The following is a 15063-nucleotide window of genomic DNA, read 5'->3' as shown; positions in this document are numbered from 1 at the left end:
CTTCTGATCCTCTCTTTTTCCTTTAACATCCTTCAACTATGACCTCCATTACTATACTATGTAATGCTTCCCCGGTCGGCATCAGTATAAACAAACCTCCCAGTTAGCTCAAATTATATACACACTGAACTAGAGTGATATATATATACCTCCTTTCATACCTAATGTAATAACACTACTTGACGCGACCGGCTACGGACTGCTGGTGACGAATCACACCGCGGACTAGGGGAAATGTTATTAGTCCTAGCCTGGTTTTGATTTACACTCCTTTGCCGAGCTTATCTATCTCCTCCTTAACTTATTCCTTTTATCTGAGGATTTGAGGTATTTGAGTATCTATCGGCCGATCTTTATGCTGACCTCACAATCATAGTTAGAAGAGCCTCTTCACAACTACCGAAGTGCTGACCGAAAAGTTATATTGCTTATGCGGTTAGCTTATATGTCTCGCATCTAGCGACTAAAGGCCCCCCGAGCCGTCCACCATCGTGGGGTCCAAGATGGGTCGGTTCCACGTTGAAGGGTATCTTTTGGGAACCTTCGAAACCAAAGAGCTAGGGGTGTTGGGAATGTTTGCTATGAGGAGTTGAGGTAGGATTTTTATGTCATTTTTCCTACCTTAAGGTATGAATGATTTCCGAGAATGGTACAACCTACCCACCGGAGCCCTACTACCTTCTCCTATTTGGTTTAGGTGGTTACGGACTTGTTGCTGGGATGAGATAACTTTGCCCCGAGCTGCCCGCATCCCTACGCCGCTTGGCAACATAACCGGCAAGTGAATTCTGTGGGGTTACTCGTTACCAGCTGCGCTACTATATCATTTCAAGGGTTCTATTCTGACACCAGTCGAAATAGTAATGGTTTGCCCCTCACTGATACAAAGCTTGATAATCATCTTTGCAGTTTATTCTTAAACCTTAGCTAAAAGTTTTTTTTTCTCGTGTATATTATGTTGTTTCAGACTTCAAGCAAGTCTTTTTTTATCTTCTACCCATTGTTACCTTTGTCTAGGTTCGACTAGTTATTAGGTTGTCGAAACCAGGTCTCATCATTACAACACAACACCACCTTATCTATTTCACCTAGCTCAACTATTCGATACCAGTCTACTGAACCCCGCGTTCCACGACATCATGTCTCTCCCTAATGGCGTATACCGTGCCGATCAGGTCGGCTCTTTTCTCCGACCAAAACCGCTGCTCGAGGCCCGCGAGCAGGCCGCTGAAGGCAAGCTAAAGGCCGAACAACTGAGAGAGCTAGAGGACAAGTATGTCGCTGATGTTGTAGACAAGCAGCTCTCTGCTGGACTACGGGCTATCACAGATGGGGAGTTTAGACGGCAGTGGTTCCACGTTGATTTCCTGCGAAATCTGAGCGGAGTAGAGCTCCGTGGTGCTCTGCAATCTACCAATATTAGCGTAGGAGGTACTATGCCTCCAAGACTCGTCGTCGTTGACAAGATTGGTCATCCTAAGCCAATCCAAGTCGACGACTTCAAGTATCTCGAGTCTCGAATCGCGGCCGCTGGTGCTAAGGCCACGCCGAAGGTCTGCATCCCGTCACCGACCATGATTCACTTCCGCAACACTCGTGAGACTATTGACGAGAAGGCCTATCCGACGCTCGAGCCCTTTTTCGAGGATCTAGCGCGCGTATATCAGGAGGAGTTAGATGACCTCTATAAGGCCGGTGCTCGGTTTGTACAGCTCGATGACACTAACTTGGCCTATCTCTGTGATCCCAAGATGCGTGCTGAGGCTGAACAGCGACATGGCGATGCCAACACCCTTGCTCGCCAATATGCCGCACTCATTAATGCGGCAATCTCGAAGCGGCCTGCTGATATGGCCATTGGAATCCATCTGTGCCGTGGTAACCACCGCTCGCAATGGTTTGCGCAGGGCGGGTATGAACCTGTAGCTGAAGTTCTATTCAAGGACCTAAACGTGGACGCTTACTTCCTCGAGTACGACGACGCGCGATCGGGAGACTTCTCGCCGCTCCGCCACCTACCCGAGCACAAGATCGTTGTTCTTGGCGTTATGACCAGCAAGAAGCCGGATCTTGAAGAGAAGGCCGAGGTTATCAAGCGCCTCAACGAGGCCGCTTCGTTCTGCCCCAAGGGCCTGAAGCAACTCTGTCTCAGCCACCAGTGTGGCTTCAGCTCGACCTCTGAGGGTAACGATCTCACTGAAGAAGAACAATGGGCTAAGGTTAGGCTGGAAGTGGAGATCGCGAAGGAAGTCTGGGGAGACGACTTATCCATCTAAAAAGATGGGGACTTATAACAGGAGGGTTTTGTTACCTTGTTACCTTGTTACGGTAACAAATAACTGGGTATTTATGACGGGCCCAGATTACAATCAAAGATTTCGTGCTTTCAACCTTGTCGGTAGGTACCTCATAGGCGTGGGCCGCGAGGCAGCAAAAGCAAACCCAGTTGAGATTAGCATTTTCACACTGCAAAGGAAAGCAGATGCGTTGGCGTTGAGCGGGTGCCGCGTGTAGTGTGATAGCATAGTACAAACACAAAGCCTACACTGGCTGTGGTACAGGAAAGATAATAAAACTGTAGCAATACTACCATGAGAAAATTGTCTCCTCCTCTCCCCCACCCCCTTTTGTTAACTGTTATTATATTCATCCTATCCTATCTATGCTCCATGTTACATTGACATCAATATCACCATCAAGTACCTATGTACAACATATAAAGATAAATACCTCCTAGCCCTCTCACATCTTCCACATATCAACTAAACACATCATCGCCGGTACATCGTCCCTACTATATCATCGCCAGTAGATAACAAACACAAAATATAAATCTGTCAGGTAGGTAGGTTAGTTAATTCAGCACATCCCAAAAAAAACATCATTCACGCCATGCACGCCAATCACGACGTCACACGATGCTATGACAACACTCAGCCGGCGACTATACTCCCGTAAAGGAAAACACAACATTGCGTATGCCAGTATATTGGACGTGGCCTATCTAACTGGGGCAAGAAAAGAGAAAAATTAGAAAAGAAACCCCGTATAACCCCAGAGGAAAGTCTTATTTGTACAGAAACTTTGTTCGTTTGAAGTTGCAAACCCCAGCCTCCCTTCCCTTTCCTTTCCCTTCCCTACCCTTCCCTCCCTCCCCTTCTCTATCCTCATTTAACCGCCATCCAGTCGTGTAGTATTGCAATTAGAGTGTGGGTGTCTTCCTGTGTGTATAAGTCTTATTATCGGTTGCCCTTCCTTGCCCAAGAGACGCTTGCTGTAAATCCTTTTAGTCCGTAGTAGCCGTCGGTAGCTATATCAGCTAAAAGCGTTGCGTTGCCCTTCCAACTTTATATCTCTGCCCAATACTCTCTATGAACACAGGCAACCCACTCGCTCTAAACCCTCCTTCTTGTTCGTGGAGTCTCTGGGATGGGCCGGTTGTTTTCCAGGAGGGAGGGGACTTGGGTCGTATAATAGAAAAATGAAGAGAAGAAGAAAGACGTCAACACATGCGAACGAAGACACGAGTTCATTCGAAAAATGTATGGGAAATTTCGTAAACCAGGAAGAGCTCGAAAGCGGGCTATTCGCGTGGAAAGGCCAAATGGGAATGGGTGAGAATCCCATAGATAACCCCCCGACCAACGAGGTCTGCTCCAAAGAGCTCGCTGAGAAAGTTGAACAACTCGAGTCTTTTCCAGTCCAGGACACTTAACATACTTCTGCTGATAGTGAGTGGCGGGATTAAAAAGCTGGAGATGCCATGATGGAGGAAAAGTCCGTATTAATCCGTCCGAACAGTTGGTCCTTCAAACGCGGTGAGCTCTCTGAGCAACAAGTAAACCCCCGCAATGAAGGTCGAGAAGATGATCCAAGTTTAAGCTCCCGGAGGGGGAGGTGCTTCACCCTGGGGTTGGCTACCGGGCTGTTGTTGGGCATAGGCCTGATACCAGAGAGCCAGGTATTGTTGGTAACCCCCATCTACATTCTTGTTAGTAATATGCGCAAGACGAAGAGAAGAATGCTTTAAACTTACAAGCAGCGTAGGGATCGTTTGCAGGGTTAGCAGCTGTGGGCTCTGCCGCCTGGTTGCTCTGCTGTTGCTGACCATAGTTCGGGGTCGGGCTGGGATTGGAATTAGGGTTATCCCAATCTCGGCGATGCTGGTTGCGAGGGCGACCTTGGTTGCCACCATTATTCTTCTGGCGCTGGGAAAATGTCAGCTAACTTATATAGATCAAACATCATAAAAGGGAGAATAACTTACTACTGCCTCAACTTTGTCTTCAATAGCCCGTTTGGCTCGGTTGATGGCATCACGAGATCCAATCAAGCCAATCTCACGTTCAGATTGACCAGGAACAGATGCGGTAACATTGATCTTGCACCCGGTGGTGTTTTGCATCTCTCGGATGGTCTCACCACCCCTACCTATAATCATACCAACAGCATCACCAGGCACGAAGATAGAGTCGTTGATCTTGTCACCAGCACCTTGGCTATTATCACGAACTTGCTCGGGTCTTTGGACGCGTGTCTTGGTGGCGTCGTTGCTAGTGCCATTATTGACATTTCGGCTATCACTTGCAACGATCTCAAGGATTAACTCCTTGGCTTGGCTGGCGGCATTCGGTGGGCCGATTAAGTTGACGGGGCGCAAGCCATCTACGCTCTGGTCCTCGCCAACGATGTTAATGTGGCAACCACTTCGTTCTTGCAAGTCCCTGATAGTTTCACCTCCACGGCCAATAATGAGACCAACTGTACGATCAGGAACCATAATCTGCATGCAATCCTCCCCCTCCCGCAGTGTAGCTGGGACGGGGGTATTGTTCTCGCGACGAGGATGTTGAGGCTTATCAAGGCCAGCTCGTGCAAGGGCACCCATACCACTGTCTTCAATAATTCTATTGATTGCCGCCTTGGCTTCAGCACGTCTTGCACGAAGGCCAGTGATCTTACACTGGCGGTACGGGCCAGGCTCGCCAGTTGGGGACAGAAATTGCACACGGCATGAGGTTTCTGACTCGACGCGTCGGAGATTCTCTCCTTGCCTTCCAATAATCAAGCCAACTAAGCTTGACTCAATGCTGATTACTTCAGAATCATCATCATCTCTAGGCGAATATACTCCTGGAGCAGGGCGGCCACGACTAAGGCCGGGCGACATAGAACGATCACGACCACGACCGTAGTCACGAGCAGAGGCACCACGATCATTACGTCGTTCATCCCGGTACGGATTGACGTTGTCACGAAAATTGTCACGGCGCGTAGGCGATCTTGACCTCGATCTATAAATTCTTGAATCCATAGCACGAGCATCATGCGTCTGGTACGAGCCAACAGGAGGTCGCTCATATGGAGTCAAGCCCTTTTCAGTTGCATACGTCTTGGCTTGGGCAATAGCCTCACCAATATTGACAGTACCAGACGTAATAGGTCTAATGGCACTTAAATCAAAACCTCCAGGTGTTGAGGACTGCTGTACGGGGGGATAACCTCCGGTTGCATATGGAGATGCTTGCGTAGTGGCGGGTAATGTCGCGTATGCATTAGGTGGCGGGCCTTGTTGATAACTTTGGATGGCATAGGGCGTTTGAGCTTGAGATGATGGAGTAACACCTCCATTCTGTGCCGCTATAGTACAAATATCATGGTCAGATTCAATTCATGAGGCTTATTGGAAAGGCTGCGCGATCGCAAAGAGAACAAGAAAAAGGAAAGAAAAGAAAAACAACACGGTTAGAATTTCATACCTGCTAAAGCGGCGAGGATCGCCTGAACGTTCGGCTGTGCTTCTGCCATTGCGCCAACAATACAGACCAGTTGGCGATTTCACTTGTCGATAATCTAACCTTGTAGGCAAAACTCCTTGGATGACAAGTTTGTTGTAGCAAGATCAGAGAGCAGAAGTCTATGTATCAAGATCGGCGGCAAATCCTTGGTCCCAAAAGATGAAGTCGCAGAGTCGCAAAGTTGCAAGGCACGCAAATGCACTTTTTGTGATGGACAAGTGTTCAATGTTATACGTTTAGTCAATCAATCAATAAATGCGTCAGATGATCCCTCGACTAGAAGTTGACTAGAGGTTGACTAGGAGTTGGCTTGGTCAGATCAATTAAGTTGATGGTGAAGAGATGCAAAGTCGATCAAAAGCAGCCCGAATCAATAGTTGAAATTCTTGTTCTTGTTTTTCTTTTTGTCTGTCAATCTGCCTCTGACCTAGGTGTGATACAGTAGGGGAAGTACTGTCGAGGTGTGCAGGTAAGGGGGCTGAAAACTTGAGTGACGAAGGGTAGAATTGAGGATGATTGAAGGAGACTGAACGGTGATCCGGAATAATTCACCGTTGCGCGTGAATATATAGTGTTGGAATGCTTCCCTATCTTGAATGGCCAAGTGCGTCTTCCTTACCGATTCACTAGACAAAATCAATTAAAAGAAGAAAGAAATATTTTGGGAGGAAAGTGAAAGGTCTTGTTTGTTGTTGGGGGGGGGGGGGACGATGATTTTTTTATTTTATTTTTTTCCGGGAAGAGAACATGAACAAATGTTTAAATGTCGAAGGGAAGTGGACGGGGCTTAAAGAAATGGTTTGTTTCAAGGGACTAGTGATGCATGTATAAGGTACCTATCTAACGAAATCCTTAAGGCATGGTATAATAGGTACAATACGTTAGATATGGTACTAGGTACACCGCACGCGTACCATGTAGCGTACCTAATGCAAACCTTTTCCTGAGGAAGGTGCAGGTGCTAACCTTTTTCGGAGGTTCCAAGACAGCTGTTTGTTCCCCGGCTTATTGTTTCTTTTACTGGCTCGAGCCGGGTCCACCTACCTTACATAGTAGTCATTCAACGGTCAACCTACGCCAATTATACTATGTACATAGGTACCTAATGATCACATGTATGTACCTAGATGTACCATACCGCACATGCCACGCATCTCATTGGTGATTGCCAAAGTTTATCTACTATAGTACCTGATAGTCTGCTGCATTTGTTGGCAATAGCGAAGGTCATATGAACTTACACAGGGAGGAGACATTCACTCTTGGTACTTAAAAAAAGGGGGAAAGTATGATGCCCGTGGCTATCCATACCACCGTGCAAAAGCCTTGAAGGCGTCGTTTTTGTCTGTAATAACAATGATCTACTTCTGGTCGAGTGCCTTTGGGTCTCTTCTAGCTACTCTGACTCTGATAACCTTTTTTTTTTACGCCTAACAGTCCCGGAAATTCGGTGAGAAGACCCCGAGAATCATCGTAGCCGGGATCTCATGATACTTGATGTTCCAGAACTGTATATAACAGCATCTTATCCCGTTTATCGAGTCTGGGTACAGTATCGTCTACATTAGCTATAGCCCATTTTGTTTAAGATGCCTTAGCATTTTAGTTCTAATATCTCACTCACTTCTCGAGTGCTGCTCGCACTCTGGGGATACTGATACCTTACTAGGAACACAGTATCTAACGATATATAGTCTGGAATATGGAGATTTTTAATCACGATGAGGCACTCGGATCTTCTTAGAAGTCTTCTTAGAAGTTAATCTCGAGAATCATGCTGTTCTGGTCACCTCGTATCAGAACCTGGGTATTGTCAACGCCAGTCCAATCCGATCGTTCATTATTCGCCTTCTCCAAAGCCATCTCCAAGCTGAGTGGCGCTTAGCGTTTACTTCTCATTCAGGTCAAAACAAGTATAAAAGGGGCTACGGGGATGGCTATCTAAACTACCTACCAAAGGCTCTTCTATAAAGAAGGAGTGGTTCAGATATCGGAGGAGCTAAAAGTGGAAGAGCATATACCTTAGGTATAGTGAATAAGAGAAGGTACGGAGAAGAGGGGGGGAAAAGAAAAAAACATTCGGATGGAAAGAACGTGTGCGGAGACCTGCCAGGTAGGTAAGGTACCTAAGGCATAATAAATGAGGAAAGAGCACTTATTACTTACTGCCTCAATATTAAATCTACATGTGGTCGTACCTTGGAAATACCTAAGGTAAGGTGCAAACACAGGTGAAAAAAACACAGGTGCCTGCTGTTAACAAGTCTAACAGGTCTAACAAGTTCCGTGTTTCCATAGCGCTGCTGCATTTGTCATGCTGTTGTCCATAACAACAACATTCAGAACCAGCACTTTAGGTAATCACTCACACTCAGTAAAGCAGATCAGGCCGCTACAACCTACTTGTGCTTTTATTTAATCTTTCCAATTAACTTCCATTTCATCATTCCTTGAGTCTCATCATCAAGTAAGGCTGATTAACCCATGAGCGCAAAAGAATAACCACTTTCGTCTCTACATCAAGATGGATGGTAAAGGATCTCAGAAACGCGATGGTCGTCGCGGCCGGCATCACACATCTGGATCTTGGCGAAAACAACAGGATTTCTCGCACCAAGACTATAAGCAAGGTAATCCGCAAGGCGATCAACAAGGCGATCAACAGGGCCATAAGAGTCATCAGCAGCGTCATAAGCGGAATCCCCTACCGGACTATCAGCCATTTCGCGCGCCCGTTCGTGAACCAGCTCAGCAGCCACCCCATCAGCAACAGCCCGATCGACAACAGCCCAAACAAGAACAGCCCAAACAAGAACTACCCGAACAGAAGCTGCCCGAACAGCAAAGTTCCCAATCCTGTCATTCCCCCAGCGAAGCCCCCAACGAGGTAAGCCCCGACCTCCAGAGCCATGTTGATAAAAATGTAAATTCTCCTAACTTGGTTATATAGACTCAACGTTCTCACTCTCCGAAGACCATCGCTAGCGAGGTTGACGCTCTGAGACGCGCTATAGAATTCGTCGGACAGCGCAATGCCGAACTCCATGTCCAGTTTGAAGAGCTCAAGGGAGAACTGTCGGGCATGAAGGAGAAATACGCAGGCCTCGAGGCATCAATCAAACAGAACATCTCTAAACTCCCAGGCGGCACCCAGCTTCTGCAGGCTATGGAAGAAAGGGAGAAACAGAAGAAGCGCCTCGAAATCCGTCATGCGCTACAGATCCCCAGTCGGCCCCAGCGCACGGCCCCCCCTGAGGAGAAGCCTTACATCGAGAGCATCATCGAGTTCTGCTACGAACTTCTCGAGCACGAGGTCAACGTGGCTAACGAACTGCGCAAGGAGCTCGCGTTGATTACTCAGAAAAATGCCGAGCTTCTTGATCGCCTCGAGTCCGAGTCCAAATCCAAATCCAAGCCCACGACCAAGCCCGCTTCTCGTCGCGGAAACTCCACGGCTTATTAGAAAGCCTATGTCAGGATTGGCTATGTCCTTCTTCCTCTTTGATTAGGAATATCGTATTTGGATTGTGGACCCACCGGCAAGTTGCACAAGCACATTGCCGTGATCCGAGTTTCTACCAGGATTCAGGTTGTAATAGTTCTCTTCTATCTTGCGGATACCGCCGGTTGCTTTTTTAGATCGTCACCATATGGTCTCTAGGTAGTAAGCCAGAGAAATTAAGGGTATATGTGGTTTGCTTGGAAAGGGGGGAGGGCTATGTAAATTGCATTGTTCTTGGTGAAGCACCTGGTAATATGTTCTGTTCCGTAGCATAGCTCGGCATCCCATATAGATATCCCAATTCATTTGATAAACGTGTCTTTTCTAAGCTTTGACGCTTCATTCCGTTCCCATCCTTTTACGTATCAATTCATTTTTGCGTTCGACCCTGAGAATCGGTACGAAATTGTTGGTTTTACTCTAGCCCCGAGGCTTAGTACCTACATCGGAATCAACAACTCTCGGATTTGGCATGAGAATGGAATGATGTGTTGTATGGTCCTATTAGGAACCTACCTAGGTAGGAGGTAGGTATATGTATGCCTTCCAATACGGCTGCCTCGGGACGGTGCATGGTAACCGTGCTTTGCCTATCAAATAATTTTTTTTCAACTCGCAGAATGTAGGTTGCCATAGGATTCAATTAATAAACTCGTCTGTTTGCACAAGTTACATATCTAAATTGTATTGACTGGTCACTTTAGGTGAGATAGAATTGTAAGTATGTATTGTTTTATGTAGTAGATAAACGCCTTAATACTCATTATACCCAAGTGGTGAGTCCACAGTGAGCCTTTCTTCTTCTTCTTTTTTTTTTAAAAAAAAAGAAAAGAAAAGAAAAGAAAAAGAAAAAAAAATACCAACGGAAAGCCAGCGCTCTGCATGGAACACATCAAGTTAGCCTAAAAAGTGTCGTTTCTGGAGTGACAGTTGGCGATTCCTAAGGGGCCTAAGATTCCGCAGAAGCCGCCATACCTGGTGACAGCTGCAATTTTTTAACAACAAAGAATTATTCCCTAAGGCAACAGGAGGCATAGGCATATTAGTTGGCAGCTGCCTTGAAATTTTTCTCCCTACGTTTGTTGTACATTTGCAAACGGGACATCAGAAAAAAATTGGCCAAATAACCTTGATGTCTACTTAATCCTTGATGTCTACTTAATCCTTGATGTCTACTTAATCCATCTTTTCCGTCCTAATTTCACTCCACGAAATTTTTAAGCACAGAAGAACAAATACCCGTCGATATCATCGACGATGGCTACCAAGAGCATCCAGGCTTCTACGGAAAGGCCGGTTCGACGAAGGTGAGCATTCACTATGTTCGCTATCCAAAATGTCTACCTACTGACAATTATGATTTAGCATTCAAAGAATATCAGAAGGCTGCTACTCTGGCTCCTTCGGATCCTTCTCCGTTGTCGAACCTTTCAGCCGTCAGCTTCGAAACTTGCAAATACACAGAATGCATTGACTTCTCGACAAAAGCCCTGAGCATCCTTCAAACTGGCCCGGAAAACAACACTCTCAAGCAGAAATTGCTATTCAGACAAGTGAAGGCTCATCTTCATCAGTCAAGCCTGGACGATGCTGAAAACGTCTTGAATCAGTTGGTGCCTGGCGAGGAAGCCGCTGATCTTGAGGACACGATTGAAGAACTCAGAGAAATCGACAACTCTCCTCCGCGCCAAGAATTGCTGCGTGAGATGGTGGTGCAACTCCCGCGTTGAAAGCCAAGCATGTAAGTTGCATCGAAGAGATTCATAATTTGGTTATGGACTGACATCTCAAAGCAATGACGAACCGGAGTACTTCGGTTTCGGTAACGATATTGCTGAATCTCTATACACAGCTGAGCTCGAGAAGTCTGCTGAGAATGATCCAGTCTTGTCCATGATGTTCGGTGGTGTCTCAGACGCTCGCCACGTTTTTCACACTATCTTGGAGTACTCTCTAAAGAAGAAGGGGTCTCAGAAGCTGCACCTAACCATGGTAGACCACAAACCGATTGTTGTGGCTCGAGATCTGGTCTTTTTCAGCTTGCTTCTCGAGGCAGCTGGTAACAAGGAGTCAAAAGACGTGGCTTTACTCAGTCTGAGTTACGCGTACTGTGCCCAAATTATCCCACAATTTGCATGGGACAAATTGCAAGAGACCGTCACCAAGCTACTAGATAGGCTCGAGAAGACGCAGCAACCCATTGAAATGGGTTATCTGCCGAACAAACAGATGGACAGCGTGGTGGCCATCTTGAAGAGCTGGCAGGGCAACCTTACGACGCTGTATATAACCTTGGAAATACACCGCCATCTGGTCGAACACGGCGCCAAGGCACATCCGAGGGCGGCGGAGACTCTATCCAAGTTTTCGATAGACAGACGAACCTTTGAAGACTTCTCTGTCATATTCCCCCCGCAAGATATGCTGCCGAGCCTCGAGCCAGGCGTATCCACCCTCTTTGGAGATTACCAGGCGGGAAAGCAGGGAGGTCGACAGCGCCTCTCTGACTACTTGAACAAGCATTGGAAAGTAAATTTTACACTTCTCGACCCGGTAGTGCATAAAAGACTCGAAGAGCTGGCTTTGGATGTAATGGAAGTACACCCGTGCAGTGTTGTCATAACAACACTGAAGGTCCTGCACGGAATAAGGCTCCGCGGTGGAGCATCGCATTGCTTAAAGCATTTGAAGGACTTCTTCGAAAAGGTTAGCCAGCATTTGGTCCAGCTACGTGGTAGGCTGATCTTGGAAATGAATACCGGAGATGTGGCCGAAGTATTGGAGAGAATGCGCTACGATATCTTGGATCGCCCGGACCAAAAGGGGGGAGCAGGAGATCCTGGCTCGACAACCACCATCGACTGGCCGCTACAATACCATCAGATCCATCTGAACGACATTCCGTAAGTCGATCCTTCATCAGGTAACTAACAATGCTTGCGGGAAGGCTAATACAAGTACTAGGGATTATACCGGAGGATCGTTGACGAGCTTCCTTTATGGACCCCCTGTACTAAAGAAAGGGGTTGGCACAGGCTTTAGCTCGTGTTCCCTAACATTCTGGGATGGCATCAACCATTTCAACGCGGAGACCTTATTGATGTACGACAGAAAGATGATCGAGAAGCATTTCCAAGTCAAGCAAAGCAAGGAGCCTCCCAAACATGACACGGTCATATTTCGATACTACCGCTGGGAGAAGAGCGAGGACGGACCTCAGCCTTTGGGGAAGCTAATGTCGCGAGAGAGCTTTTTCAAGTGGATGTTCGCTCACTACCTCAAGATATGCACACCGTTTCGTCGCCCTCCGAACGAATGCTGCTTCCAGGCGCCTCTCAACCTCACGGCGTTTTTGAGACTGCTTGTTCGGATGGGCGAGCTGGGCTACCCCAGCCACTGGCTGTCACAAATCATCAAGTCTCTTAGCCAGGGTACAATCACCACCACGGCTAGAGCAACCAGGAGCAAGCGGCTCGATACCGCTGCCGTGGATAAGGTACACCCGTCTCGCGCTATCTGCGTTAAGCCTTGGCGGAATTCACTACGCTCGTCGCTCAATGGCGAAGCCTTCTCCCCTACACGGTGGTGGTGCCGAGCGAAACCCTACTTCCCCCGGAGGACATCGCCGAGTACACGGTCAACATCCCGCACAGCTGGGCGCCGTACCTCGACTGCCCCGAGTTCGTGCTGGTCTTCTGGAACGGCTTGAAGTACCCGCTGCCGCCGAGCGATCTGTCCGCGGTCCTGCTGGACGACGAGGAGCGGGCGCTTAATGCGTCGGCCTTCATGCAGGAGATGAGGGAAGACGGGATGAACGTCGTGACCACGGTCGACTACGTACACGATACCCACACGGCCACTTTCTGGCTGAGGTGCGACGTGATGCGCACGATGCTGAGGTGGAACTGGGCCGTCTTCATCGGCAGGACTGACCTGTGGACGTGCCACACGCCGCCGCGTTCCTTGAACGGTCTTCTCCAGAGGAAGAGGACCTGGAAGGGATGCGTGACTGCGTGATGGTCGTCCGCGTAGGTAAATTACTTCTACTTAGGTAGTTTACTTCACGTATGTATGTATGTATAGAGTAAGGGACAGGAGTCTGGCGATAGGGCCATGGCTCATTACGTAGGAAATTAATCCACACGGAACATTTTTATACCTTCTTCTCGGGCTGCGGGCCGTATAACCTGACCTCAGGTACATGCGAGACACCTAACCTACCTAGTGAACAATCATCGTGGCAGATTTTGTACAGACTGCTGTCTATTATGATACGGATCCGGAATGCTGATAGGAGACCTCCAGAAAAGGGTTTTTTTTTTCAGAGGTCTATTTAAGAAGCCGCTCTCTACGTAATTCTGTCCGAGGGGCGTCTGGGGTGGTATTGGCGCTGAGCGCTCTATTGGCTGGTGGTGGCCGGCGCTTAACGTCGGCCCGCTATTATATCTCCAGAATCTTGTTTGCTGTCGGGTATTTATACCTATTATACAAGGGGGACGGACAACTTACGGGGTTAAGATGTAGGTAAAAGATTCGGTAATCCTAATTTTCACCCGAGGTAAGATAGATAGTCAGTCCTGACCGTACCTAAGGTATTCCTTCCCGCTGTACAATACGTATTTGGGCGGCACAGCCTAGGAGGTAGTTTGTATGAAGCTTCAGGCGTATGAGGTATTGTATTGTATTGTACTACAGGGGGTTTCGGTGCGACGCAGCCGCCGGCGAGTTTTCGGCCAATCGTCTTACACAGCTGCCGCTCGTCTGAGATTTGCGTTTGGACCTTATGGCGGGTGGCGGCAAGAGAGAGGTACCTACGGTACTGCGGATTTCTACGACAGCTTTTAGAAGTCTGTACGCAAATACCCTTTTTACACGTTTCTGAATTGTCATATCGATTTATGATGGTTTATTTCGCATGTTGTAGATCATAAATACCTGTCCCCCGATAGCTGAGAAGATATCTAAACTTGAAGTTGGCTCGGTGAATAGATAAGAGGTATTATATGAGAAATAGAAAGATATAGGTTAGGTAGGTACCTAAATCATTAATCATCTTTCGTATGGGAGAATTTTCATTGTCCTGATCTTTGTTGCAGATCTGAAGGCACAATAAAGTTTCCAGGTTCCCCATTCAGGGACCAATAGGCTTGGGGGCAGCTGAATAACACGTTTTGATTGGTTGAAAGATCTTACTTATCATATCTGTAACAGATATCTTGTACAATACGTACCTTTGTCCAACCCATTTTCTCCTTTTTTTGTTAGAAGTGTCTGTAACCATCAACCATCGACCATTAAAACATACAGTCATTGTATACTCTTGTGAATCAAACAGCCCTTCTAAGAACATGACTCTTAAATATTATTTCTCGAAATCTGTATTCTCTATATAATCTACGAGGAGACACATATTCGCTGTTCTGGCCTCTTCGTGGGCCTCATGATGCAAGTCTTCGGCAGGAACCCTTCCTGCATACGAGAGGCGTATTCCGTATGCAACCCTGCAAAGGGACGAACGGGATTCAAAATGTTGTTATATGCAATCTACCCATTTTAATGTCACCTAATCTAGCATCCCTAGGTACTAGTTTGAATCTAAACCTCAGCTTCGGATTACGTAGCTCAACCGCACAAACGTCATAGCAAAATCGTGACGATTAACGGACTACCAATCAATTATACAAATATGCATTTACACTATTTAGGATACGGAGGAGTAGAAGGACGGTAGACCACCGTCAGATAATTGAGTATGGTCGCATT

At 47.1% G+C, this 15063-nt stretch overlaps 4 protein-coding genes across 4 annotated transcripts; 3 read left to right on the top strand and 1 right to left on the bottom strand.

Annotated features, from left to right (window-relative positions):
• Positions 1–544: 544 nt before the first annotated feature.
• F4812DRAFT_200867 (UROD/MetE-like protein) lies at positions 545–2368 on the top strand. The gene has a single exon (XM_047930229.1). The coding sequence runs from the start codon at positions 1140–1142 to the stop codon at positions 2274–2276; it is 1137 nt and encodes a 378-aa protein (XP_047794288.1). The 5' UTR covers positions 545–1139; the 3' UTR covers positions 2277–2368.
• Positions 2369–3138: 770 nt separating this feature from the next.
• Positions 3139–6535, bottom strand: F4812DRAFT_416233 (eukaryotic type KH-domain (KH-domain type I)). The gene is made up of 4 exons (XM_047933045.1): positions 5760–6535; positions 4268–5640; positions 4037–4208; positions 3139–3981 (listed from the first exon to the last, which is right to left on the bottom strand). Exons 1-4 carry the CDS (start codon positions 5806–5808, stop codon positions 3878–3880), a joined length of 1698 nt encoding a protein of 565 aa, XP_047794287.1. The 5' UTR covers positions 5809–6535; the 3' UTR covers positions 3139–3877.
• Positions 6536–8322: 1787 nt separating this feature from the next.
• On the top strand, positions 8323–9261 carry F4812DRAFT_456074 (uncharacterized protein; the record flags this gene model as incomplete). Its single annotated transcript, XM_047936923.1, has 2 exons — positions 8323–8685; positions 8749–9261. 2 exons carry the CDS (start codon positions 8323–8325, stop codon positions 9259–9261), a joined length of 876 nt encoding a protein of 291 aa, XP_047794286.1.
• A 1296-nt stretch (positions 9262–10557) lies between these two features.
• F4812DRAFT_456073 (uncharacterized protein) lies at positions 10558–13317 on the top strand (the record flags this gene model as incomplete). The annotated part of the gene is made up of 5 exons (XM_047936922.1): positions 10558–10596; positions 10683–11001; positions 11153–12203; positions 12265–12731; positions 12827–13317. The coding sequence occupies 5 exons, from the start codon at positions 10558–10560 to the stop codon at positions 13315–13317; spliced, it is 2367 nt and encodes a 788-aa protein (XP_047794285.1).
• Positions 13318–15063: the final 1746 nt, after the last annotated feature.

This window comes from Daldinia caldariorum (assembly GCF_022478825.1).
Source record: "Daldinia caldariorum strain CBS 122874 unplaced genomic scaffold F4812scaffold_2, whole genome shotgun sequence".
In the NCBI taxonomy this organism is placed as follows: domain Eukaryota; kingdom Fungi; phylum Ascomycota; class Sordariomycetes; order Xylariales; family Hypoxylaceae; genus Daldinia; species Daldinia caldariorum.
The sequence above is the reverse complement of the archived record's forward strand: the minus strand, read 5'-3'. Positions and strand labels throughout refer to the sequence as shown.

What these genes read in the sequence shown, in the direction of transcription:
- F4812DRAFT_200867 (XM_047930229.1), top strand. Translation starts at nt 1,140, where the DNA reads ATGTCTCTCCCTAATGGCGTATACCGTGCCGATCAGGTCGGCTCTTTT.
- F4812DRAFT_416233 (XM_047933045.1), bottom strand. Translation starts at nt 5,808, where the DNA reads ATGGCAGAAGCACAGCCGAACGTTCAGGCGATCCTCGCCGCTTTAGCA. An exon ending in GATCCTCGCCGCTTTAGCAG is followed by an intron (nt 5,641 to 5,759) that starts GTATGAAATTCT and finishes TTTGTACTATAG; the next exon opens with CGGCACAGAATGGAGGTGTT. An exon ending in AAGACAAAGTTGAGGCAGTA is followed by an intron (nt 4,209 to 4,267) that starts GTAAGTTATTCT and finishes ACATTTTCCCAG; the next exon opens with CGCCAGAAGAATAATGGTGG.